The 27,036-nt window shown below is 38.0% G+C and overlaps 1 protein-coding gene across 2 annotated transcripts in view; it reads right to left on the bottom strand.

The window, feature by feature from the left end:
- The window catches only part of THADA (THADA armadillo repeat containing), a 320,063-nt gene that overhangs the window by 269,017 nt on the left and 24,010 nt on the right, over positions 1 to 27,036 (bottom strand). For both annotated transcript variants that reach the window (XM_078056617.1, XM_078056616.1), the window contains 8 exons: positions 26,858 to 26,980; positions 22,896 to 23,019; positions 16,965 to 17,116; positions 12,685 to 12,898; positions 8,431 to 8,566; positions 8,031 to 8,167; positions 4,565 to 4,723; positions 3,005 to 3,162 (listed from right to left, as the gene is read on the bottom strand). In XM_078056617.1, the coding sequence (XP_077912743.1) occupies positions 3,005 to 3,162; positions 4,565 to 4,723; positions 8,031 to 8,167; positions 8,431 to 8,566; positions 12,685 to 12,898; positions 16,965 to 17,116; positions 22,896 to 23,019; positions 26,858 to 26,980 (1,203 nt within the window). The remainder of the gene's footprint in view (positions 1 to 3,004; positions 3,163 to 4,564; positions 4,724 to 8,030; positions 8,168 to 8,430; positions 8,567 to 12,684; positions 12,899 to 16,964; positions 17,117 to 22,895; positions 23,020 to 26,857; positions 26,981 to 27,036) is intronic.

The following is a 27,036-nucleotide window of genomic DNA, read 5'->3' as shown; positions in this document are numbered from 1 at the left end:
CAGGATTTCAGGGGTCACCCCTTCAACAAATGGCCCTAAAACTAGGATGGGATTAAAGGCACCGGGCTACAAAAGAAATCCTCCCTGTTGTCTGCATTTGAGACATCAAATTTTAAATTAGAATCATCCTGCTTTTTCAAGAGTAAAGGGCAAATGGAGAGTAAAAGAAACACTGCGTTGAGTGTCAATATTTTAGGTTGTATGGAACGGCCTCCTTCATCCATTAAGAGAAAAGCAGAGCACCATTGTTATTATTACTCTTGAGAATAAGAAATCCAAGTCCCAGATTCTCCCCCAAAGTGACTCCTGCCTACAAGTCACTTCGCTGCCTCTGTCTGTGCACGTCTGTTATGGTCACCCTCACCTAAGGTACTGACTCTTAAATTCTTAGTTTTGCTGATAGGTGCACAAAAGATGTTGTGTTGTAATAGTGACTGTGTCCTTGGAAGGAAGGTGGACCTCAGGCATGGCCCACCCACTCCAATGGAAATTACCTTCTTCTCTATCATGTCCATATTTTTAACTCTCAAAAGTTTTAAGTACATGGTTGTATTTTTAATTTAGAAGAATTTCACAGAGAAAAGTTTTGTTTAAAAGTAGGAATCCTCGGGGCTCCTGGGTGGCTCGGTCGTTAAGCGTTTGCCTTCAGCTCAGGTCATGGTCCCAGGGTCTTGGGAGTCTTGGGATCGAGCCCCGCATCGGGCTCCCTGCTCGGCAGGAAGCCTGCTTCTCCCTCTCCCACTCCCCCTGCTTGTGTTCCCTCTCTCGCTGTGTCTCTCTCTGTCAAATAAATAAATAAAATCTTTAAAAATAAATAAATAAAAAATAAATAAAAGTAGGAATCCTCTAGCAATATGAACAACGCTAATTTCTTGATGACTTTGATTTTCATTGACTAAATGTTCCTAAACTGAGGCATTTCTTCTAGTTAAAGACACCAGGATCAATTATAAAGCCTTCCACAAGTGGCAGGGTTTCCAGGTTGGAACAGCATTACCCCAGACATTCTTGATTGCTCATTCAGGAGTTCATTTCTTCTCAAACCAAAAATGTGATATCACCACATGAACAGCGACATGGAAAAATGACTGAATCTCACTAGAATAGAAATTAATATTTTACAGAAAAACAAGACTCATTTTTTATTCAAGAAAACAGTCATTAGAAGAGTTCTTTGCTTTATAAGAGCCTCTCTGTTATTGTTGCTGTTGTTTTTTGGGGGGGTTTTGGTTTTTTTACAAACATCTCTTTTATTTTATATAAATTCTCAATTCCAACATGGTTCTCCCACATAAATTAAATTCAAAAGATTTGGGTGCTATGGAAAAGATGTCAAGGCCAGATGGTTTTTACAGGAAGCTTTCAGGTCTTTCTCAACTACAGTAAAAGCAAAATCTGTTTCCCTGAATTTTTTTTTTTAAGCACTATCCAACAAATCCCCCAAAACTAGATGTTTTAACTTGTCCTTGAAAAGAGGAGTTGAACAGTGAAGAGACTCTAGCACATGTTTACTTCTTAGTAAGACAGTGAACATCAGTGAAGTAATCATTAATCATAGCTGGGTTCCTCAGCAAAGATGTTGGCATTGGCACTCCAGCTGGTCACCAGCAATGACTGCAAGTAACTCTAGAACACTGACGCCTATTTGATTTGGAAGAGAATAAGGAACACAATGATGCCGGCAGTGTACTGTTCCCCTCAGCTGGTCTCCATCTCAGGGCCTTGCAGTATCACAGGCCCAGCTGTTAACCAGATGCAAGCACATGGCCACAGAGTGTGAGATTAAAAATATTAGCATTATTTCCATGGAACGAGTCACATGGTTATTATAGAAATAATCAGCATTTAGCGTACTACAATATTTGTTTTGTCCTTAAATGTTGTAACACCCTTGGGGAAAAATTATCTTTATTTGAAAAAGGTTAAAAATGAAAGTATGTGTTATAGATCTTTGCTGGAAAATGGTGGGAAAGAGATTGTTGAAACCATATGGAAAGGAAGAGGGAATCAATTAAAAACAGAAATCTAATAAATCTAAAATATTTCCAAATGAAATGCTTGTGGTAAGCTAATTTCTTGTAAACACTGCACTCAAGTCACTTGAACAGTCCCAGATGGCGAATGGACTTTGTGGTCTTAAAATAAAAGTCAGCCAAAAAACCAAAGGGACTACAACTTTATTATCAATGTAGTGGGAAACAAGAGATCCATAATCAACCAATATATTACTTTTTTTCCTTCACGAAATTTAAGAGGTTTGTGGAGTTTTTTTTTTTTTTTTAAAGATTTTATTTATTTATTTGATAGAGACACAGCGAGAGAGGCAACACAAGCAGGGGGAGTGGGAGAGGGAGAAGCAGGCTTCCCGCTGAGCAGGGAGCCCAATGAGGGGCTCGATCCCAGGACCCTGGGATCATGACCTGAGCTGAAGGCAGACGTTTAATGACTGAGCCACCCAGGCACCCCGGTTTGTGGAGTTTTACTAAACAATTTCATTTAAATGTATAGGTGTTAAATGGAAAAATTAAAATTAAAATGACAATGTTGAAGTTAGAAGGTAAAATCTACAGTTATTTATAACTTAGAAAAATAAAACTATTTCTAAAAGTGCCACAGTTTTGAAATGTAGTGCAAGGTCTAATTTCTTTTTTTATTATTTTTTTTATTTTTTTAAAGATTTTATTTATTTATTTGACAGAGAGAGACATAGTGAGAGCAGGAACACAAGCAGGGGGAGTGGGAGAGGGAGAAGCAGGCTTCCCGCGGAGCAGGGAGCCCGATGTGGGACTCGATCCCAGGACCCCAGGATCATGACCTGAGCCGAAGGCAGACGCTTAACGACTGAGCCCCCCAGGCGCCCGCAAGGTCTAATTTCTATACTACCGTGAATTTCCTTCAGTTGACATCTGTAGGATTTTATTCAAGAAAAATTCAAAACTCATGTTTGTTTGAGTTGAGTCACATGACCAGAAATTATACCAGGTGGAATAAACAGCTCCCCTACCTGCTCCACTGTCAGTAAGCCATTGGAAGATTCTGGCATGGACTGCATGGGAAGAAGCTGGCACAGTGTGCCTAAAAGTAAAGCGACCTCCTTCATACTTCGCCAACAACATACCAGCACCATCTGAGCAGTTACATCACATGTTTTTCTTTCTTTACCTTAAAAAAAAAAAAAAGATTGCAACACTAGACACTTGATTACTCACATCCCAGGTTTCTTAGAATAAGATTATTCATAATTTCCCCAAGAGCAATCTGCTTGAACAAACCAATTGTAATATTTATTCATGATAAAACAAGTAACATTTGTTGAGCATGTGCTCTAAGTAAGAATCATGCTAAGTATTTTTTTAATATACTATTTTCAAAATAAATTTTAAAATAAAACACAATACCATTTCAAAAACTAAGTCTAACTTTCAGACATTAGTGAAACAAACTCTTTCTGCCTCTAAGTCCTCCATAAATTACGACTATAATAAATATATTTCATTATTCATCTTGGTGAGGTAGCTGTTATATCAGTAGAGGGGCAAGATAAAACTTTTAAAATCAAAGGAAAATATAAATTCTCTTTCAGAATATATTTAAATTCCACAGCCAATAAACACCAATTATGCTTACTCTCTTTTTCTAGCTTTTAGAATTTTAGTATTAACATTAAAAAAAAAAATCCAAGACAATTTAAAAGGCAAATTAACAAAGCAACCCACTTGTGTTTTTTAAAAGCCCACTAAACTAAGAGTAAATGTACATACACATCAATATTATAGAATAGATCTAAAAGCACATACACTCAAAAGAGAATAAGTGGGATGGGGAGTCAATGAAGAACTTTAATTCCGTTTTTTTGTTGTTCTCTTTTTTTTTTAAGGTAAAATGTAAACACTGAATTGAAATTTTAATTAAGGCTTTAAGTTGTTTTTAATTCAAATTTACCTCTGTATTGCTAGAAACTATTACAATAAGCATATACTTAGATGTTATGTTGTGTAATTAAAAAAAAAAAAATCACAGAGAAATTTTTATAAGACAATATCTCCATCTAGTGGAGAATGCAGAATATGTAATAGGTCACTAAGATTACTGCTGATGACTTTTTATAGAATTACAGAAAATGATAAAATAACAACTAATGAGAAAACAAGCAGTAGAACACAACTTCTGGAGGCTTGATACAACAGAGCAGCTCACACTTCACTGAGTAATAAGGTTGATTTCTCTTAAAAGGCTGCTTGACTGTAAGGACTCTCACTGCACACAGTGAACCACATCACTAGGAGAAGCCGACTGCGGCCCAAACCCAAGTTGACCGAGCACCACCTGGCTGCCAAGACAGGTGTTAGCACTCAAAGCTTTCCGTTGTAGCACCTTATATACCGCACTGGGGTGCACCATTTACACATTCCCCAAAATAAATCACTGATAAGCTCAAAGACTTTATTTTCTAGAAATGTTCTGCAAACATCTGCACCCTGATTTACTATATAAAAAACATTTTGTACATTATGTCACTGAAACACCAATTACAATACTACAATGTTGATTTTATACATGCTACCTTTGATCTCTGCTGAAGCACCAATATTTGGCACACTGGCATTCAAGTCCTCCAAATCAAAGGTATCACGTTCTTTGAGTATTTTGGCTTGAGTGAAGTAATCATTAGTATCTCGTGGTTGAATCTCACTCAGAATCGTCTGTAAGCGGCTTGCTGACTCTGAGGGAGAGAGAAGGGAGTGCATAAATCACAGTTCTGCAGCCCATGCGATTTCCCTTGGGAGTATTTGCCCTCAATTTTGTAATTTTTTTTTTTTTTGGAGAGAGAGCTCGCCAAGCAGGGGTGGGAGGGGGAAGGAGCAGAGGGAGAGGGAGAGAGAGAATCTTAAGCAGGCTCCATGCTCAGCGGGGAGCCCCACACAGGGCTTGATCTCAGGACCCTGAGATCATGACATGACCCAAAATCAGGAGTCCTATGCTTAACTGACTGAGCCACCCAGGTGCCCCGAATTTTATAATTTTTAATACTTGATAATCAGCTCTATTAGAAGGGACTCATGGGGTAGATAATGTGAAAATTACTTATTAAGGTCTTCATGACACTTGAGCGTGCTTTTAAAATATGGCCAAAATTTTAAATTGGTTGAAGACAGTACAAAACAATACAACAGAAACTCTCTGCAAGACAAAGACCATCATTTCATTTACATTGCTTTTCTTTCTTTTACATTGCTTTTCTTAGTGTTATCTAAGAATCTCAAATATGGTGCTCAATCATGTGAAAAAAGAGCACTAAACTTCAGGTAATTTGGTTTTAAGAGGTAAGAAACCACCACAACAAAAACAATCTTTAATACAATATTGTATTGTCAACTGTACTTAAAAATAAAGAAAAAAATCTTCCATAGCTCAGGAATATGATAAAGGCTTTGTATTTGACTGTGAAATGCATTAGGTAATATACTGCTTTCTAAGTATGATTTACAGCCCTAGTATTGTATTGAACTTCATTTTTATTCCTTAAGCACTCAATGGATTAGGAAATGTAAGCTCCACGAATGCAACACTTTGTTCACTGCTGAGTCACCAGCACCTACAACAGAAACCTGGCTCATGGCAGAGGTTCAGTAACATGGGCTAAGGGAAAGAACAGATGATGAGGGAATGAAGAGCTAGGCAGGCTCAGATACTTTAAGAAAAAAAATAAGTAACAACAGCCAGTCACCTGAAACCAATTAACAAATCAAAGAACAGGTATTTTATATACCTATTGGATACACTTACATTTTTTTTAAAGATTTTATTTATTTATTTGTCAGAGAGAGAGACAACATGCACAAGCAGGGGGAGCGGCAGGCAGAGAAAGGAGCAGGCTCCTAGCTGAGCAAGGAGCCCGACACAGGACTTGATCCCAGGACTCCATGATCATGACCCGAGCCGAAGGCAGATGCTCAACCAATTGAGCCACCCAGGTGTCCCTAGATACACTTACATTACATTTTAGGTCTTATAGGAGATACAAAGACCCAAAGGGCTATCAGGATGATTCAACCAACATCTTATGTTCACTTGTGGCTTCCATGAAATATTGCCAAAACAAATTTTGACAGCCATGAAAAAGTAACACTGGTTCCAAATAGAAACCATGGAAAGACTAAGAAAAAAAGGATGATCAGAATAAAATTTTACCCATTCCTTTTTATGGCTTTCAGAGGAAATGTTTTCAAGGAATTCAGAATGCACGGTAGATAATGTAGGACAGAAACAGGAATAATAGAGACAACCCGAGGAAAAAAGAAAAGGCAAAATCAAGGAAAAGTCTGTGGGCCACAGACTGTTCTTGAGACCAATGGACATTTTAAAACTTAATAACAAACAGAATTTTAGCATACACTATAGGCCCCACCCACCACAGGTGACAAATATTCAAGATTTCTCATCCAGAATATACTGGTACTTGCCTGATCCAAATACTAGCTTTAAGATTGGATGTTTCTTATTCCCACGTATTGTTTAAGTAGGAAAACTAAAACATCAAATTTTGGTATACCAGCCAAAATAAACAAATAACTGTGTCTTACTCATGAACCATCACCAATCTGCCAATTCATTTTTAGTAAAGAACAAAACCTAACATTTTCTATGCAAACACAAAACACCAAGTTACTTTAGTTGGGTATTTATGATATGCTCAGTGTGTTTTTAATACAAGCCTCTCATTTGCACTCCTCAAATGCATTCACAAACTTTATTTCAACATCAAATGTATACCGTTCACAGCCAATCCCTTCTGGCTGCTACAGTACGGGTATATATATGCCCCCTGCAGTGTCCCACACACTGGGTTTAGTTCCTATCTTTTCTGGAATTGCTCATTCGTTGATTTATTCATTATAACAAATATTTATTGTATACCTATTTCTACCAGGCACTTGCTAAGGACAACGGAGGAAAATATCGATAAAATCCCTCTTAAATCACAACAACTCCATGAAGGGGCGCCTGGGTGGCTCAGTCGTTAAGCGTCTGCCTTCGGCTCAGGTCATGATCCCGGGGTCCTGGGATCGAGCCCCACATCGGGCTCCCTGCTCTGCGGGAAGCCTGCTTCTCCCTCAAAAAAAAAAAACAACTCCATGAAGAACACTTTGGGAAGAAAAAGAGACAAGACTGGCAAGGTTGCAGGAGCCCAACTATTAGAGGACCTAGTCTGAGGTCACTCAAGTATTTTAAACAAATGGGGTGGGGCAGAGCACAGGAGTTAAGTAGAGATTATGCATAACATGATGAATTATATGAGTAGAAAATATTGCTGTGGATACAGTATAAAAAGAAAATGGAAGGAGCCAAGAGTAGATGGGGGGAAACCAAATGGGAGGGCCCTAGAATTACACAAAGAGAGATAAAAGCCTGGGGTAAGGTAAGAAGATGGCAGATAAAAAGAAAACAGATTTGAAAGATATTTAAGGGGTACCACTGAAAGAACATGAGGACAGGCAAGATGTAAGGAACAGAAGAGAGATGTCAAGCACTCCTAGGCTCTTGACTTGCACAAACAGATCTTTGGTAGGGCCATTTGCAAAGACACAGGAGTTGGTAGGGGAAAGGCAGATGAAAGTTCATGAGTTCAATGGGGCATTCTGAGTATCTCCTCCCATTTTTTGTTTTAATTAAATTCCCGATTCCTAATAAGCTGCCATCTCTGACTAAACCGCACCTCCCTGATTTATATTGCTCACTCTCCCAGCCCCAGCGGCTACCTGGTAGGGGATGCTCTGAAATGACAGTATTAGAAAATCCAATTTACCCCAGAGGAGGAAGTACCTTGCTCATCACCTGGTTTATTTATTTGTTTTGGTTATTTTTTAAGAATTAAAGACATTACTACAGTGGCAGAAATGTCACTAATCATAATAAATAGCTTCTTGACCCACCTACTTAGCTTCTATATCTTCCCAAAGAAATGATTTGGCGGGGAGAGGCGTAATGAGCAAAAAATATAGGAATTCTAGCTTTTTTCATTTGCTGACCTGAATCAGTGTCCATTGGGATGAGGCCTTCTGGGGAGGAGCTCTGAATGACTGGAGACACCACAGCAGAAAGCCTGTAAGACATCAAAAGGAGCTTCTCTACCACAGGTCTCCATTCACTCACCAACCGTAGGCTGCTGCAACAAGGACAGTACGGAAATTTATACTAAAAGCAAAATTCAAAAATTTTAAATGGAAATTATTACATAAAAGGTTGAATCTGCTTCAAAATTGTGCGATCTATGAAATATTTAAGATATAAAAATATGTGTACATAGGTACATTTTAAAATCTAAGTTTTAATTATCTTTAAGGCAATATATTCCTTTCCCAGGACACATTGCAGTAAGGCTTTAAAGCTCAGAAACGCATGCTCAGGAGACATCTGTGGTACACGTACTTTAGAGATAACCTCTGCAAAGCGCCCGTTATACAGTGAACTCGCCCATACAGTGGAAATGATGCTGCTGCCTGAAGGAGAGAATTTTCAGCCTGAGATACTTCTTCCTCAAGATTTTCCAACAAGCATTTGATAACTAGAAAAAGCAAACAAAAAACCAAAGTAATGCCAGCTTAAAAACACATTTATAAATTTGTGAATAGCTAAGCAGTCCCCACAAAAAAACATCCAACTCAACTAAACTTTGTTAGAGGTTTTATATTAAAAAAGAGATTTTTCAAAGTTATCCAGCCTGCTATACACTTACCTTACCCCAGGCTTTTATCTCTCTTGTTTGTGTAATTTGGATTTGCATTTCCCTATGGCATTCATTCTGAATCGTTGCTCCTAGACATCCTCTATCTGGGGAATCAGACCCCAGGCCCATGTGCCATGTGCTATTTGAACAGTTGTTGTTTTGTGGTTTTTTTAAATAATGGCTTTATTGAGATATAGTTCACATACCACACAATTTATACATTTAAAGTATATAAGTCAATGGTTTTTAGCATATTCATAGATATATGCAATCATCACTACATAGATATATGCAATCATCACTACAGTGAATTTTAGAACATTTTAATCCACCCCCCCCAAAAAACCCTTACCCATTATCAGTCACTCCCCTCCCTGTACCTCTCACCTTCCCCAGCCCTAAGCAAAAACATCTATTTTCTATAGATTTGCCTATTCTGGACATACATAAACAGAATCATAAAATTCGTGGCTTCTTTCACTTAGCACAGTGTTTTCAAAGTTCATCCATGTTGTAGCATGCATCACTATTTCATTCCTTTTTATGGCTGAATAACAGTCCACTGTATGAACATACCACATTTTATTTATCCATTTATCAGTTAATGGACATGGGAGTTATTTCCATGTTTTGGCTATTAAGTATAATTCTGCTGTAAACATTCACATATAAGTTTTTGTTTGGACATACTTTTCATTTCTCTTAATATATGCCCAGTATAGACTAAATGTTCATGTCCTTCCCAAAATTCCTATTTGAAGCCCCAAGCCCCATATTTGAAAATGGAGTCTTTAGGAAGAAATTAGGTTTAGATGAGGTTGTGAGAGTGGGACTCCCCCCGCCCAACGATAGGATTAGAGTCCTTATAAGAAGAGGAGGAGAGACCAGAACTGGCTTCCTCTCCTCCATGTGAGCAGAGCAAGAAGGGTGCTACCTGAAGCCAGGGAAAGGGTTCTCACCAGGAACTGAAATTGCTCCCACCTTAATCTGGAACTTCCCAGCCTCCAGAACTGTGAGAGAGAGATGTTTGTTGTTTAAGCTGCCCAGGTGATGGTATCTTGTTACAGCAGCCTGAGTGTGGAACTGTAGGATCATATGGTAACGCCATGTTTAACTTTCCAGGTAACTGCCAGACTGTTTTCCAGTGTAGCTGCACCGTTTTACATTCCTGCCAGCAGTGTGTGAGGGCTTTGCTTTTTCCACATCCCCTCAACACCGGTTATTATCTATTTTCTTGTTTATAGCCACCCTACTGGGTGTGAAGTGCTTCCTCATTGTAATTTGGATTTGCATTTCCCTACTGGCTAATATGCTAAGCATCTTTTCATGTGATTATTTTTCACATTTATCTTTTAGGAGAAATGTCTATTCAGATTCTTTGTCCATTTTTAAATTTGGTTATATCCTTTTACTCGGGAGTTGTAAAAATTCTTTATATATTCTAGATATAAGTCCCTTATCAGATAAAGGAGTCGCAAATATGTTTCCCATTCTACAGGTTGTCTTTTCACTTTCTTAATGACATCCTTGACACACATGTTTCAAATTTTCATTAAGTCCAATTTATCTATTTTTTCTTTGCTTGTGCTGTGGGTGTCAGATCTAAGAAACCACTACCTAATCTAAGATCACAAAGATTTACACTCATGTTTTCTTCTAAGAGTTTTATTGTTTTTAGCTTTTGCATTTAGGTCTTTGATCCATTTTAAACTAATTTTTGTATATGGTATGAAGAAGTGGGTTCAACTTCATTCTTTTGCAGGTAACTATCCAGTTATCCCAGCATAGTCGATGTCACCTCTCACCACTCAAGAGTTATAGTTTAAATTTTAGAACTGTGCAACATAACCAGTAAATTATTAACATTTAAAATATACAAAGAAGTCCTAAAAATCAATAGGAAAAAGACAAACAGCCCTACAGAAAACTAAACAAAGAACATGAACAGGCATTTCACAGAAGGGGAGAAGTGAATTGCTTATAAACATGTAAAAAGATGCTCGATTACATTAACAACAAGAAAAATGCAAGATGAAACCACAAGATAGCCACTTCATATTCTGTAAACCTTTAAAATCTGACAATAGCAAGTTATAGTGATGATGTAATACACCACAACTCTCAAAATTTATAATTTGGCATCATCTAGTTAAGTTGAAGATGCACATACTTTATGACTAGGCTATCCTACTTTTTTGTTTACCAAAACTCTTGGACACGTCCATTAGAAGAGATATATACAAGAATGTTCACATCAGCATTATTTATTTAGAAAAAAGAAGTCCCTCAACAGGAGAAGGTATTAATAAAATGCAGTAAATTCGTAGAATACATATGGTACTATTTATATAAAATTCAAAATCATGTAAAAGAAAGTAATATATTGTTTAATGATATATACATGGGTGGTAAAATCTTGGTAAAAATAAGATGAAAGACTGACATAAACCATATGAGAGTAATTATATGGCAGGGGGAGGGAGCTAGGATAGAAGAGAAGCTTTAAAGGTATGGGTGTTATTATACTTCTTAAGTTGGGTGTTATAACCTAGCTTGGGAATAAAATTTGTGACATTTTTATACTATTACTATTTAAATCCTATATCTATATTTAAATTATTTTTGTATGCTTGAAATATCTCATGGAGTTTTTAAATGACTTGAATTTGAAAGCCTGTACATGAACAGTTTACCCCAAATGCAAACCTCTTCCTGTCACGTATCAGGGTCTCCTTTTGAGCCCAGCCCTGAAGCAACTAGAGTGGACAAGTGCCATCTTCCATGGCACTGTCCCCTCCTTATCCCCATTTCTACCAGAACTACCCATGGCCTCCTAATTTTCTCCCATTATTAGTTCTCTTTCTCGGGGCATTTTTTACCATCTTGGACAGAACAGTTTTTAACACTCTTCCTACATCTGACCTCTCTCTCTCTTTTTTTTAAATAAAAATCCTTATCTGTCCTTATTTATAATACAACTCCAAAGTGAATATTTACCAGCACAAAATTAAGCACATGAATCCCCAAGAAATACTTGCTGGAAATTACTAGACCTAAACCAACCAACTAGGTTTTAGAACTGGCTATATGGGAAGAGTAAAAGGCAGGGGTGTGACAGTCAGTTAAAACATAAATCTGATAGACAAAGGAACTCTGCTCTTTATAGAAATAGCAAAGATGATCTAGCTATAGTCATAGTAAAATTTCTGCCCCCCCCAAAAGTACATTTTTGGTAGAGAAAGACGTCCTATTTTTTTTTTTTTAAGATTTTATTTATTTATTTGTCAGAGAGAGAGAGAAGTAGAGAGAGAGCACAAACAAGGGGGAGCAGCAAACAGAGGGAGAAGAAGGCTCCCTGCTGAGCAAGGAGCCGATGCGGGACTCGATCCCAGGACCCTGGAATCATGACCCGAGCTGAAGGCAAACATTTAACCAACTGAGCCACCCAAGTGTCCCAAGACGTCCTATTTAAATAAGAGCTTTATTAATGTACATTTGTATAATCTACTTATTTAACATGAACCCTCTGTTTAGAAACAGCGTTATAGCTGAGTAAACTATTTACTTGCAATTCACAGAGAAATTCACAGTATTCTTCTATGCTAGTAAACTCTTCAATTAAAAAAAAAAAAAAACACAAAATAGGGGCGCCTGGGTAGCTCAGTTGGTTAAGCGTCTGCCTTTGGCTCAGGTCAGGATCCCAGGGTCCTGAGATTGAGCCCCAAGTCGGGCTCCCTGCTCAGCAGGTAGCCTGCTTCTCCCTCTCCCTCTGCCACTCCCCCCGCTTGTACTCTCAATCTCTCTCGCTCACTCTCAAATAAATAAAAATCTTTAAAAAAATTTAAAAAACACAAAATAAATGTTTAACCACTAGCTATGCTAACTAAATGAATAGCGAGAGAGTAAGACACTGGTTTGGATAAGCAACAGCAAAAGGTCATTTATCCAATACAAACCCATTAATGTGTTCCTCTCCACCACAATAGCAGACTTATCTCCATCTCCACATGAAGCTTGCTGAGTTTGTAAGGAGGCAGACAGAGATGAGGGCAGGGCATCCTGCCAGATTAAGAAGTTCAACAGGTAGGAAGCTGTCACACAGTCGTATGGTTTAGTGCTTGAGCTGAGCTCCAGTGCTGCTTGGAATAAGGCTTGCAGTTTCTCTGAATCCTAGAATAAAGCACAGACTCAGTAACTGTCACTGAAACATTTCTTTAATTTGAAGGAATTTATTTATTTTTTTTTTTAAAGATCTTATTTATTTATTTGACAGAGAGAGACAGAGCAAGAGAGGGAACACAAGCAGCGGGAGTGGGAGAGGGAGAAGCAGGCTTCCCGCTGAGCAGGGAGCCCGATGCAGGGCTCGATCCCAGGACCCTGGGATCATGACCTGAGCTGAAGGAAGCCGCTTAACGACTGAGCCACCCAGGTGCCCCTAATTTGAAGGAATTTAAAAACAGAGCCTGACACATAACTGAAACTTGATATAAACATAACTTCAATTCCCTTTTTCCCAGAATACAGGTTAGACTTTATTATAATAATTACTGATTATCATTATTACTCAGCTCTAGTGATGAGGATCTTGGAAATAATGTCAATTGGGAAATTCGACATTGATAAAGCTTTTTTTTTTTCAGTACCTTTCTCCAGCAGAAGTATGCTTTTTCCTGTAGAAATTCTGCTATGACTATGGCCAGACCATCTTTCTTATGTCCACATGGACCAGAGTTTTTTTGTACATTGAAGTCTCTTTTACCTGGGCAGCATACTACTGCACTTCCCCCATCCCCCTCTCCATTCAGCGAATTCAATGGAAAAAAATACAAATTCACACAAAAGTACAAATCCACCAGGCTATTCCTGGTAAAGATCCATGTATATGTGCAGAAAATAAAGTGATCATATCAGCCTCAGAAATTCTGCATCAGAGCTCCCACACCTGTATGTCATAGAAACATCCACTCACATGCATGTCCTAAAGAAGACAGAACAAAGGACAGTTCACTGTAACAAGTATGGAAAGGCCCTGGGCTGAGGTCAAGAGACATCGGTCTTCGTCCCAACTCCATGGTTGGCAAATTACATGTTCAATACACTGGGTCTCAGGGTTTCACTGCTCAATAGTATTAATTCTACTAGGATTACTCCATAATTATCAAATACAAGGGGAAAATCATTATAAGCTTAATTTTTTAAAAAGATTTTATTTATTTATTTGACAGAGAGAGCGCCAGCACAAGTAGGGGGAGGGGCAGGCAAAGGCAGAGGGAGAAGCAGGTTCCCCACTGAGCAGGGAGCCAATGCTGAATTCAATCCCAGGACCCTGGGATCATGACCTGAGCTGAAGGCAGACACTTAATGACTAAGCCACCCAGGCGCCCCATAAGCTTAATTTTTAATTTGGCTATAGGTACACCAATATTTAAATCTATTAATTTCCAATAGATATCAAACATACTGATTCAAGGGGCACGTGGGTGGCTCAGTCATTAAGCATCTGCCTTCGGCTCAGGTCATGATCCCAGGGTCCTGGGATCGAGCCCCATGTTGGGCTCCCTGCTCCGCAGGAAGCCTGCTTCTCCCTCTCCCTCTCCCCCTGCTTGTGTTCCTGCTCTCGCTATCTCTCTGTCAAATAAATAAATAAAACCTTTAAAAAAAAATACTGATTCAAATACCAATTTCTTTCAGTTTAAATTCTTTGCCATTTGATATGTTTAATTTTCTGTGACCTAAAAAAGACAGTGGCCAAAAGCTCAAATCGAAATCAATATTAGAAAGAACCAATTAAGCATCTAAGCCATTTTTTTGGTAACTGACAGTTAAGTCCCTGAACTGCTTAACTGACAATTAGTAAGAAACACAATAAATAGCCTTTGGAGTCTAAAATAGCTTTGTTCTGGGGCACCTGGGTGGCTCAGTCAGTTAAGCATCTGCCTTCAGCTCAGGTTATGATCCCAGGGTCCTGGGATCAAGCCCCACGTTGGGCTCCCTGCTCAGTGGGGAGTCTCCTTCTCGCTCTCCCTCTGCTGCTCCCCCTGCTTGTGCTCTCTCACTCGCTTGCTCTCTCTCAAATAAATAAATAAAATCTTAAAAATAAATAAATAAATAAATAAATAAATAAATAAATAAATAAAATATCTTTCTTCGATCATCTGAGGTCAGTAAAAATATAATATAAAGACCTTGGATATGTAGCTCCACAAGAAAAAAGGGCAACAGACAATGTGAGTAATAAAGTCATATACTACAAAGATATGTCATCAAAAATATATATACACAGGGGCACCTGGGTGGCTCAGATGGGTAAGCGTCTGCCTTGAGCTCAAGTCATGATCCCAGGGTCCTGGGATTGAGCCCCACATCAGACTCCTGGCTCAGTGGGGAGCCTGCTTCTCCCTCTCCCTCTGCCTCTTCCCCTGCTCATGCTCTCTCTATATATATATCTCTGTGTCTCAAATGAATAAATAAAATCTTTAAAAATAAAATAAAAAAAATATATATACACAGGTCCTTATATTAGTTAAGATTCAAAAACATTTTAAAGTTATCTCAAAGGACCAAGTCTTTCATATAGGTGCTATAATATACCCCCGCCCCGAGATATTCTCAAAATATTTGCCAGGAATGAGTCACAGTTATATATATGATACAAGGCTTCAGTGTGATGAATGGTAAGGGGCAAGGAGGATGGGAAGGTGGGAGAGAAGAAAGGAAGAGAAAGCATCTCCTTTAAAAACTCTGTATTTTACAAAAGTTAGAAGCCTAAGCACCAAAAGAAGCTTTTGCTTACCAAGGCATGTGAAAGACCACAAAGATAAATGGGCACTGGAGAACAACTCCTAATATGGACCCAAGTTAGAAAAGATCCTGCAATGCCATCTGGAAGCCATGGAAACAGACACCTTGTGCTCTCTGACATGTGCTCCTACAGAATCCCACTGTGGGGCGCCTGGGTGGCTCAGTGGGTTAAGCGTCTGCCTTTGGCTCCGGTCATGATCCTGGGGTCCTGGGATCAAGCCCGGCATTGGGCTCCCTGCTCAGTGGGGAACCTGCTTCTCCCTCTCCCTCTACCCCTCCCCCGCTGCTCTCATGCTCTTTCTCTAATAAATAAATAAATAAAATCTTAAAAAAAAAAAAGGACGGGCGCCTGGGTGGCTCAGTCGTTAAGCGTCTGCCTTCAGCTCAGGTCATGATCTCAGGGTCCTGGGATCGAGCCCCACATCGGGCTCCCTGCTCCGCGGGGAAGCCTGCTTCTCCCTCTCCCACTCCCCCTGCTTGTGTTCCCTCTCTCACTGTGCCTGCCTCTGTCAAATAAATAAATAAAATCTTTAAAAAAAAAAAAAAAAAAAAAGGAATCCCACTGCATCTACAAGCTATCCTGCCCTAAATAGAGCCTAACAGCCAGAGAAAGAATAGACCATGGCTCAGCGGCAGCCCCTGTAGGTGCCTTCGGCCTCTATACAGCTCTAACAGAAAGCCACAGCAAAGTAACTGGAACAGTAAACCCACAGCTGCTGGTGACCTCACAGCCCCAGAACATACCTCAAGGGCAGAGCCAAGCACTTCGGCTAGTGGGTCCCCTGCAGACCCACCCCCATGCTGTGTCCACACTCCCGAGCCCACCTTTGCTTCCCACCCCATGGTTGGCAGTGCCCGCCGTCAGGAAGAGAGTGGGGGCTGGGATGGGGTAGAAGGCCGGGGGAGAAAACTGCTGTTAACCTCAAGTACTCTGAGTTTCAGTCTCAGTTTAGCTATTGCTTGTTGGAAGATCAGAAACACGTTCTCTGCCTCACTTACACTCGGCTTCCCAGTCAACTTAGCAAGGATGTTATTTCAAAAAACGCAAGTTACTGTAAGTGATGTGTTTTGACAGAATATTAACATGTCCACGGGAACTGGGGAGACCGCAGTTAACTGAAATCTACCAATATTCTTGTGAGCAATAAAACCTACTGCTTCTCACACCTTCCTTTTTATCAAAACAATAAAAGAAGCAAAGCTCATGGATTTGGAGTTTTTTTTCTCTTATATTTCCTCCTTCCACACCATCCATCCCTACCTCCTCCAACCTACCACCCTGCAAGAGTAGAAGTATTAATGATAACTGAAACAGTCAGAAGATGTAAGAAGGCAGATGCAAAAAGCCTGCACAGTCCTGCTTTATTTGCTGCTAAAATAGAAAGTTTTCAGGCATACACATACATTCGCATTTACAAAGAAAAAGTCCAAATACCTGAAACTGTACAACTGTTTTTGGTAACTTCATTAGAAGATCAAATGCTAAAATCTTCACTTCTTCAAAAGTGCTGGTAAAACATTCCATTAGTGTTTGGAAACGACCTACATCAATATCATGACTCAGCTGATACACTGTTTGGACTTGACCTAAAAATAGAAAAAGATTTAAAAGTGAATACAAGACGGGGCACCTGGCTGGCTCAGTTGATAGAGCATGTGACTCTTGATCTCAGACTCGTGAGTTCAAGACCCACATTGGGTGTGGAGCCTACTTAAAATAATTAATAAAAGAAAAGGGAAATCAACATGTTGAAGTTATCTGACCAAATTTATAGAAAATTGGTGCAAAGATTCACACTTCACAGTTTACCCACATTAGCAAAAAAGAATAATTTTTCCTTATTTCCTAAAATGATAAAATATTAAAGCTCCCCAAAAAAAAGTACTTCTTAAAATTTTGTTTAAAATCACTTCATTCTCTTTCAAAAGGTTATATTGTATATAAAAGATTCCTAAGTTAGCTTTCAAATAAAATGAAATAAATTTAGGAATATGTCTTTTAAAATATCTTTGTAAAATGCCTTAACCTAGAATCCAAAGTCCTACCATGTCTTAGTTAAACCGACACAGAATAATCGATATGATGATATATCCTAATAGAATTACTGGACATCAAAGATAAAGGAGGATTCTTCTGGCTATTTAGGCACAAAGCTCAATTCATCTCCAAAATGGGAAAACATTAAGCTGGCTTTACTCTTTGCCTTAGCAACATGTAGTGCTAGAAGACAGTGGAGCAACATCCTCAGGGAAAGGTATGGTGAAAAATTATACATCAAAATCCTACTCTAGGGGCACCTGGGTGGCTCAGTCGGTTAAGCATCCAACTCTTGATTTGGCTCAGGTCATGATCTCAATGTCGTGAGACCCAGCCCTGCGTTGGGATCCACGCTCAGGGGGGAGGCTGCTTGAGGATTCTCTCTCTCCCTCTGCCCCTTTTGCCCCCCATGCCCTCTCTGTCTCTCTCGAATAGTAAATAAATAAATCTTTAAAAAATCCTACTCCATCAAGTACAATGTCAATAGCAGCATTTTTTTTTTTTTAAGTTTTTTTTTTTTTTTAATTTATTTATTTGACAGAGACACAGCGAGAGAGGGAACACAAGCCGGGGGAGTGATAGAGGGAGAAGCAGGCCTTCCGTGGAGCAGGGTGCCTGATGCAGGGCTCGATCCCAGGACGCTGGGATCGTGACCTGAGCCGAAGGCAGACGCTTAACGACTGAGCCACCCAGGCGCCCCAATATCAGCATTTTTGAATGTGTGAGAAATTAAGAACTCTATTTCCCCAAAAACTCTTCTCAAAATGAAGATGAATTTCAGCCAATGAAGAAATGAACAGAAAAACTATCACAAAAGAATGATGGTAGTCACCAAATCCATTTAACTCCGAGATTAAGACTAAACAATTATGGCAATAATGGGTTTCACAGCAGAATGTGAAGAACATTTAACAACATTTAACAAATTAACCACTCTGATAACACCTGAAAACATGCCTATGCTAATTTGAAGAATGATGTTCAACACGATATGCATTTATTTAATCTTAACTCACAAGTTAGTGCAACCTGTGAAATTCCTAGAGCAAGTAAATGGAGTTTTTGTCACTTCATTCACACCTCTGCTTAAATTTACTTCTTTTCCAACTCAGATGCTTCTAATTCCTTTTTCTTGCCTTACTGCTCCGGCTAAAGTTTTCAGTATACAATGGTGATCAGGAGTGGTCAAAGTGAGCTTCTGTGTCTTGTTCCTGATCACAGAGGAAAGACTTTCAGTCTTTTACCATTGAGTTTGGTGTCAGGTGTGCGTTCCTCATGAATGTCCCTTATCCTATTGAGGAAGCTCCCTTCTATTCCTAGTTTCTTGAGTGTTTATTTATCATATCAGGATGCTGAATTTTGTCAATAGCTTTTCTGCATCAATTGAGATTATCATGGGTTTTTTTCCCTTCATTTTAATGTGGTGTATTACATTGACTATTTTTTTCTTACATTGCACACCCTTGCATTCCTGGGATAAATTCCACTTGGTCATGGGTATAATACTTTTAATATGGTTTTGGATTTGGTTTGCTTGTATTGTGTTGAGAATTTTTGCATTTATGTTCATAAGGGATACTGGCCTATAGTTTTCTTTTCTTGTGGTGGCTTTGTCTGGCTTTGGTACCAGGGTGATGCTGGCTTCACAGAATGAGTTTGGAAATGTTCCCTCCTGTCCAATTTTTTAGAAGACTTTGTTAATATTAATTCTTTAAACGTTCAGTAGAATTCACCAGTGAAGCCACTCCCTCTGGACTTTCCTTTGCTGAGAGGCTTTTGATTACTGACCCCCACCTCTTATTTGCTACAGATAACAAATTTTCTATTTGTTAAGTCAGTAATTTGTATGTTTCTAGGAATCTGTCCATTTCATTTAAGTTACCTAATTCATTGAAAATACAATCCTTTTTATTTCTGTAAGGTCAGTAGAAATGTCCCTGCTTGTATTTCTGATCTTAGTTATTTGCACCTTCTTTTGTTTTATTCTTAGTATAGCTAAAATTTTGTTGACCTTTTAGAAAAACCAACTTTTGTTTTCGTTGATTTCTCTATAATGTTTTCCTATTCCCCATTTCGTTTATCTCTGTTCTAATCTTTATTTCCTTCCTTCTGCTAGATTTGGGTTAGGTTTGCTCTTCTTTTTCTCATTCTTTGAGGTGTAAAGTAACTTATTGATTTGAGATCTTTTCTCTTTTTTAATTAGGGATTTACAGCTCTAAAGCTCCCTTTGAGCACTGCTTTTGCTTCATCCCATAAGTTCTGGTAAGTTATGCTCTTGTTTTCATTCCTCTCAAAGTATTTTCTAATTTCCTTTGTGATTTCTTCTTTGACCCACTGCTTGTTTAGGAGCTCTGCTCAAATCTGAAATCCTCTCTGACACCACTGTATGAAACAGCTCCCCATCCTCCTAGACACTCTATATTCCCCCCACTTTCCTTCCTGAAATATTTTTTTCATAATACTTATCTCCATCTGATATTCTATGTATTACTTGTTAATTTATTGTCTGTCTCCCTTCACTAAAATATCTAAGCTCAAAAATAGGAAGCATTTTGTTTTGTACACTGCATATCCTTAGCTGCTTGACATATAATAAGCATTAAATAAACATTTGCTGGGCAAACCCTTTTAATAAAATTGTGGAATCCAATTTTTCACCATGAATACTGTGACATTTATTCTAAGTGAAAAAGGTACACGTGGCTTATTCTTCTTGAATTAGGATATACTTGAGGAAAGGCAGAAACCATTTTGACTAATCCCAAACCAGAGTCCTTCAAAAAATAACATAAAAACCCATATTCTAGTTCTTGAGATAAAAGGTAAAGAATGAATTTATGTTTTCCATCCTGTAATTCATGGTCATGCCTCTTTAGCCTCCTTTAAAGTTCATGGCTAAAGGGGTGCCTGGGTGGCTCAGTTGGTTAAGTGTCCAACTCTTGATTTCAGCTCAGGTCATGATCTCAGGGTCATGAGATCCAGTCCTGCATCAGGCTCTGCTCTGGGCATGGAGCCTGCTTAAGATTCTCTCTCTCTTTCTCTCTCTCTCTCTCCTTCTACCCCTTCCTACCCCCTCTCCCTCTCTAAAAATTAATAATAAATAAATAAATAAAGTTAATGGGTAAATGATGGCTTGCTCCATTTGCATTACCTCCCAGTTGTTTAATTAACATAATTACTGTGATATTAGTCACTGCCCAATTATATGCGACTCATTCATTAGGAAGATGACTCAGGTTATTTACTTTTTAAAATACACTTAGATATATTAAACTACTCTCTCAATTAAAAAATTACCAGTGCAATTCAGGCTAGTGTTATTTCCCATACACCTAGGTGCAACCATAACTATATTAAACATACAGAAAAATTTTTGTCAAATGGATAATCAATCACTCTCAGGTAAAACCTTATTTTCTAAATTCAGTTACAGTACCATTGAAATTCCCTTAACTGATGGATACCACTGTATTCATCTTCTGTGCATGCTATAACAAATCACCATAAACCTGGGGGCTTAAAACCACAGAAATCTACTTTTTCACCATACTGGAAGCCATTTTGACTAACGTCCAATCAGTCCGATATGAAGGTGCTGGTGGGGCCATGCACACTCTAGAGGCTCTAAGGGAAAACTCATCCCTTGCCTTATTCCACTTCTGGAGGCTGCCAGCATTCTATGGCTTGAAGCCATATCACTCCAATCTCCACATCCACTGTCACGGTGACTCCTCCTGTTCTGTGTGTCACATCTCCCTCTGTTCCTCTAACAACAACAGCTGTGGTGGCATTTAGGCCCACCCGATAATCCAGGATTATCTCATTTTAAGATCCTTAATTGAATCATATCTACAAAAACCTCCTTTCTACATAAGGTTCACATTCACGGGTTCTAAGGATTTGATGATATCCTTTGTAGGTTGCTTTTTGGCCTACCACACTTATTATCTTAATAGGGTGATCAAATTTATCATCATGACTAACAGGACAACCCAAACTCATGTACCTCCTGATACGATGCCCAGAGAAGAACACCACATTACCTCTGCTATATTCCTGCCCAAAATGCCCAACCTGAATCAATCATGAGGAAACAATAAGGCAAACCCAACTGAAGACACATTCTTGCAAAATGTTAATGTCATGAAATAAAAAATTTTCCAGATTAAAGGAGGCTAAAGAGGCATAACAACGAAATGCACTGTGTAATCTTGGATTGGTTCCTAGATCACAGTAAAAAAGGCCACTTATTGGGACAACTGGCAAATTTTGTTATGGATTATATATTAGATAACAGCATCATGTCAACATTAAATATCCTGAATTTGATCATTGTGTCATGGTTAGAAAATTAATGAAATGGAGATAAACCAAATATAGCAAAATATTAACAACTGATGAATTAAGGTAGAGGGTACATGGCTGTTCATGAACTATTCTTGAAACTTTGCTGTTGTTGGTTTGAATCTTTTCAAAATAAAAACTTGAAAAAAAAATGGTGTTCTTCAAATGAAGCAAGGCTGTATTAGCAGCAAAAACTGTCCTCCTCCCTGCCAAAAATTTACACTTTGCCTACAAATTTAAACTAAAAAATAATAATAATAATAATAATAATAATAAGGCAGCTATAGTGTAAAGCTCCCTGGTCCTCTGGCCATCCCCTCCAACAGCAGGATATTTTTCTATTTGACCACAGTCAGGAAGACTGAGCACAAACAAGAAATGCACATCAAAATGTACACACGCAAGTACAGAGATAAAAAGAACTATTTGTTGTCAAAAAGGGAAAAACAGACTCAGAAGGAAGCTAACTGTTCATCCTCTTGAGTAACCCACAGGAGAAATAAAGGGTATCACTAAACCAGAATGCCTGGAAATGACATCCTCATGTTGTCTTTCTGAAACCAGACTGAGACTTATGAAACTGACAGCATATAACGGAAACCACATTTTAACCACAAAGACTCATTGAGGAATGCTATACATAAACTATTATTTTTTTAATTTTTGAAACTTAAAGAACAGATTGTACACTATCTTCAAACAGCAACACATGAATTGGGGGTTGAGAGAAGCAACTCTTCTCATAATAAGCATAATTCATGAAAACTGGAGTTTTGGGTTGGGAAATAATGATCACTGAAAACAACTTCTCAGCCTTACATCTTTTACTAACAAATTTAATTATGTCCAAGTAAGAATTACATATTGAGAATAAAATCTCCCGTAAGAACCTAAACAAAAGACAACAAAACTAAAACTTAAAGTAAAACAAAATGTTGAAAAAATATGTATTCTTACTTACCCCAAACATTATTGAAAGCTTACCTTCTGGGACAGGAAAAACTTCAGCTATTGAGCCTAAAATGGTTAAAGCTGAAAATCTAGTTGGGTAGGAAGACCCAGGAAACAGTGCTTCAAAAAGACGGTTGCAAATGGATGACATGAAATTCTAAAAAAAAAATTACAATAAGTATAATCTTTAACTCATAATAGATTATTTTCAAAGTAACACCTTTAAGAGTGGGGTTCTTTTTTAATTAACAGGGAAAAGATTTTTAAAAACAATATTAGTTATTTACTTTGCTTGACAATTCAGATTGGTACCCTTGACCATAAGCTATATCATGACTTCAGTGAACCCGACCTTTGTAGGGTCAACAAGAAGTACAATTCCTATTGTCGTCCACAGAAGAAAATCCAATACCCAGCACCCATTTTTGGTAAAAGCAAGATCTGTGCTAAAGGTATATTAATATTGGTTTTCTTCACCAGAGATGTTCAGGCATCAAAGGCATGTATATTTTTTTTAAGTTTTTAAATAACCAAAAAAAAATCCAATACAGACTACTTGATAAATATGGTTAAGTACAATACTTGATAAATGTGGCTATAATGACACAATTCATAAAAAGATCCAACTATTCCATTGTCTTCTATATTCCCCTTTGATACTCTTGCTCCTCTACCATCTGTTTATATAAATAATAAAAAAAAATGCAAACTTTTAGTAAAATACAATTTAAAAAAAGAATGGGAAATAGTTTATCCAAGATAAAGTCTTATTTCTCTAGTTAATAATTATTATTACTGTTTCTGGATACAACCGAACAGAAAACCAGAAAACTTATAAGGAAAAGCTGTGATTCTCAAGCATCTCACATATACCACTATGCCCTAACAATGTATATTTGTAACTGAGCAGCACATAAGCAGTTTTAGTCCCAACTGATACCAGAAAAGATCTCAGCATTCATTTCTTTGGTCAGTGACATACAATCTTGGGGATTTATCCTATAGGCCCTTATAAGACCTAAGTAAGAGTTTGTTAGTTTATTAAATCTATTGGGTTTCAAGGGAATAGGGTAGTTATTGAGAATACCCTAAACTCATTTTTATTATAAGTTAGTACAGTATTCATGTTAAAGGGCAACAAGTTCATCCTATGGGAATGATCTTATCCTAACTGTAGTACCATTTATATTTTTAGAAATAGTTCTTTCCTTCAACCACACTGTAACCATAGTGGAGGCATGGATCACAGTTTATACATTTATATCCCTAGTCCTAAGCATATTGTCCTGAACATACAGAATGGGCTTGATATATGCTTTTGTCACTTTTAACAGCTCCTAGTGAGGCTTCCAAATACTTTAGCCTAGCACTCAAAATCTCTTTAGATTATTCAGGCATCTTCTCTATTTGCCTTTAAGGTTTTTTGCTGTGTTATATAGGTAAAGCTATCGAAATGTGACATTAAAATTATTAAAAGTGATAGATTTCAAATTGCAAATACCCATACAACACTTAATTCTTTTTTTTTTTTTTTTTTTTTTTTACAATACTTAATTCTATTCTGCTACATTGCCAAGCACAGGAAATGAAACAATTTCATTGTTTCATTGAAACTACAACAATTGTTAGTTGAGGGAACTCAACTACAGATATGAAATTGATTTGTACTTCCAGCTTTGTCACTTGTTAGCTGTGTAACTACAATATGAAATTCCTGAACCTGCACAGCAGCTTCCTCATAGATAAAAATAAAAATACTTTACTTGTATTCCTAGGGAAACAAAGAAACTTTATTTATTTGTACATACACACACATGTTAGTCAAGCTCTGTTTTGATTATTAGAGTAAACAACAAAAAACATCCAATACGCAGCCCCAACTTGACTTTCTTTTTTTTTTTTTTTTTTTTTTCCAACTTGACTTTCGAACTCATTTCCTGTTACATCTCTTTTGTTGCTCCAAGCATCTTAGGTGTCGTTCATTCATTACAACAGTGAATTCACCGTTCCCCAAATTCTCCCTGTACTTTCTTACCTCCAAGCTTTCAATTAAGCAGAGACTCGGGGAAAAAACTATTCAGATTCTAGAAGCGAGAGCAGATGTACATAGGGGTCTGACTAGCACTTAGTAGCTGAGGGACCTTGGGCATGTTACTCAACTTTTCCAAGCTTTAGTTTCTCATTTTCTTTTTAAGTAAGCTCTATGCCCAATGTGGGGCTTGAATTCACAACCCTGAGATCAAGAGTTGCACGCTCCACCGACTGAGCCAGCCAGGCGCCCTAGTTTTCACATTTGTTAAGTGAGGATAATAATGCCTATCTCACAGCTTTGTTATTAAAGATTTAAATGAGAATGAGGGTACAAAGCATTTTGTAAATTTAGAAGTACTCAAGCTAATAATATCAGTTTTTTAGGCATGAAATAATCTCCTTCACTAGACTAGAAGACATCTTTTCCAACTAACAGCCTCCTCTTCTCCCCCAGGACTTAGTCTATTGATTGGCACCAAGCCTACCACACACCATGCATGACACCCACTATTATAAAGATGATAAGTAATTTAGTGCCAAAGTCACAATCTCCAAAAGCCACAGATGACTATAGTTGGGAGGAAATATCAGAACCATGAGATTGACTCAGGTTAAGACTCTAAAGGGCTCGTTTTCAAAAACACATATATTCACAAGGTCAAACTAAGAAACCATGCATACGTGAAAATTCAGAATGTCAATCCACAACATAGGTTTTGTGTTTTAAGTACTTAACTCAGTTTTCACAAATGTCATTTTACCCCTTAAAAAAAGCAGCAAAAGAGCTGTTTTCTTAGAATGTCTAGCAATGATCTAAGAAAGGCTAACAAATAATTAATTTGTCCACACACAAAGCAAGTGCTCAGAATACACTCTAGTCACTTTTAATGACTCCCAGTGAGGCTTTTTAGGGTGATTTAGAATTTACAAACAGCTTTCTCATTTAATCCTCAAAACCAGCTTTTTCAGAGAGGTTACTCATCCCACTTACAGTCAAACAGACTCATCAAGTAAGCCAACTAATCAGTGGCGGAAATGGGACTAAACCCATGTCCTTCAAGTTTAGGTTGTCACTTTCCAATCTTCACTGTTTTAATTTTTACAAAGATGAAGCTGACTTCATCCTTGGTATAGGAATATTCTTCTTTAGATGATTTTTTACCTTTCAAGTATAAAATTGAAAACTAAGGGCCATCCATACTAATGCTTAGAGTAGGTAGCGAGTGTATCACGGCTCCAATATATCATTAATTTATTACAATTGTTTCCCCACATGAAATACAATAGATGAGCTCTGTCCTCTATCTGGGTCTTAGAAGACAGTAAGATTTCTGCTTCTGAGAGGCTGTATTTGGAGTGAGAAACCAGTGAAAAACTCATTCTGTTCTGATGGACAGACATGTAAGGTTGTCAAGCTAAGCTCTGGCCCAGACTGGAGCTGCTATATCTGGGGTTCCATCATCCATCCCATTAACACAGTGCCCTGAAACCTAGCCCTACTCTTCACGCTCCCTCCAAAATGGGATGGACAGGAACCTCTACAGCTGGACCACAGACCAGGAGGCACCAATATCAAGCCACTGTAAGTCATATTAGTCTAAAGGGGAAGCAGGACCACATACAGCAATCTTCTACCCTGGGGAGGGATGGAGGACTTCTGGGCCAGCAATTACCTTTTTGTTAAACTACTAAATTCATGTGGCCCACATTAAGCTGTAAAGGATTGAGGTTAACCCATTACTGTTATTCTGTAACAGGCCTCAAGTCCAGCACTGGTTCCACGACTCAGGGTACCTCAAGAGAAGTATTAAAGCACCAGAAGGAGTATGTAAAACTAGCTTGAAGGAAAGAAACACAGAAACAACACCATTCACCATGAGACTTCCATTTATTTCCCTTTAATGTTTATTCATAATTGTTCTATGTTTCTTAAATACCCATATGTCTAGAAATGGATCACCTACCTTATATTGCTGTAAAGAAACAGAAGGGTGCTGTTTGGTTAACTCATTCTCTGACTCATGTTTGGATCTACTTTGCTCCAGTTTATAAAGCACCTGAGAACTTTCCTGTATCCTACAAAACAACTTTTGAGAAAAAGAAAAATGAAGCATATGTAAGCCACATTAATCTTAAATGTCAG

This window comes from Halichoerus grypus, chromosome 10 (assembly GCF_964656455.1).
Source record: "Halichoerus grypus chromosome 10, mHalGry1.hap1.1, whole genome shotgun sequence".
In the NCBI taxonomy this organism is placed as follows: domain Eukaryota; kingdom Metazoa; phylum Chordata; class Mammalia; order Carnivora; family Phocidae; genus Halichoerus; species Halichoerus grypus.
This window is presented reverse-complemented; position numbering and strand designations above follow the sequence as displayed.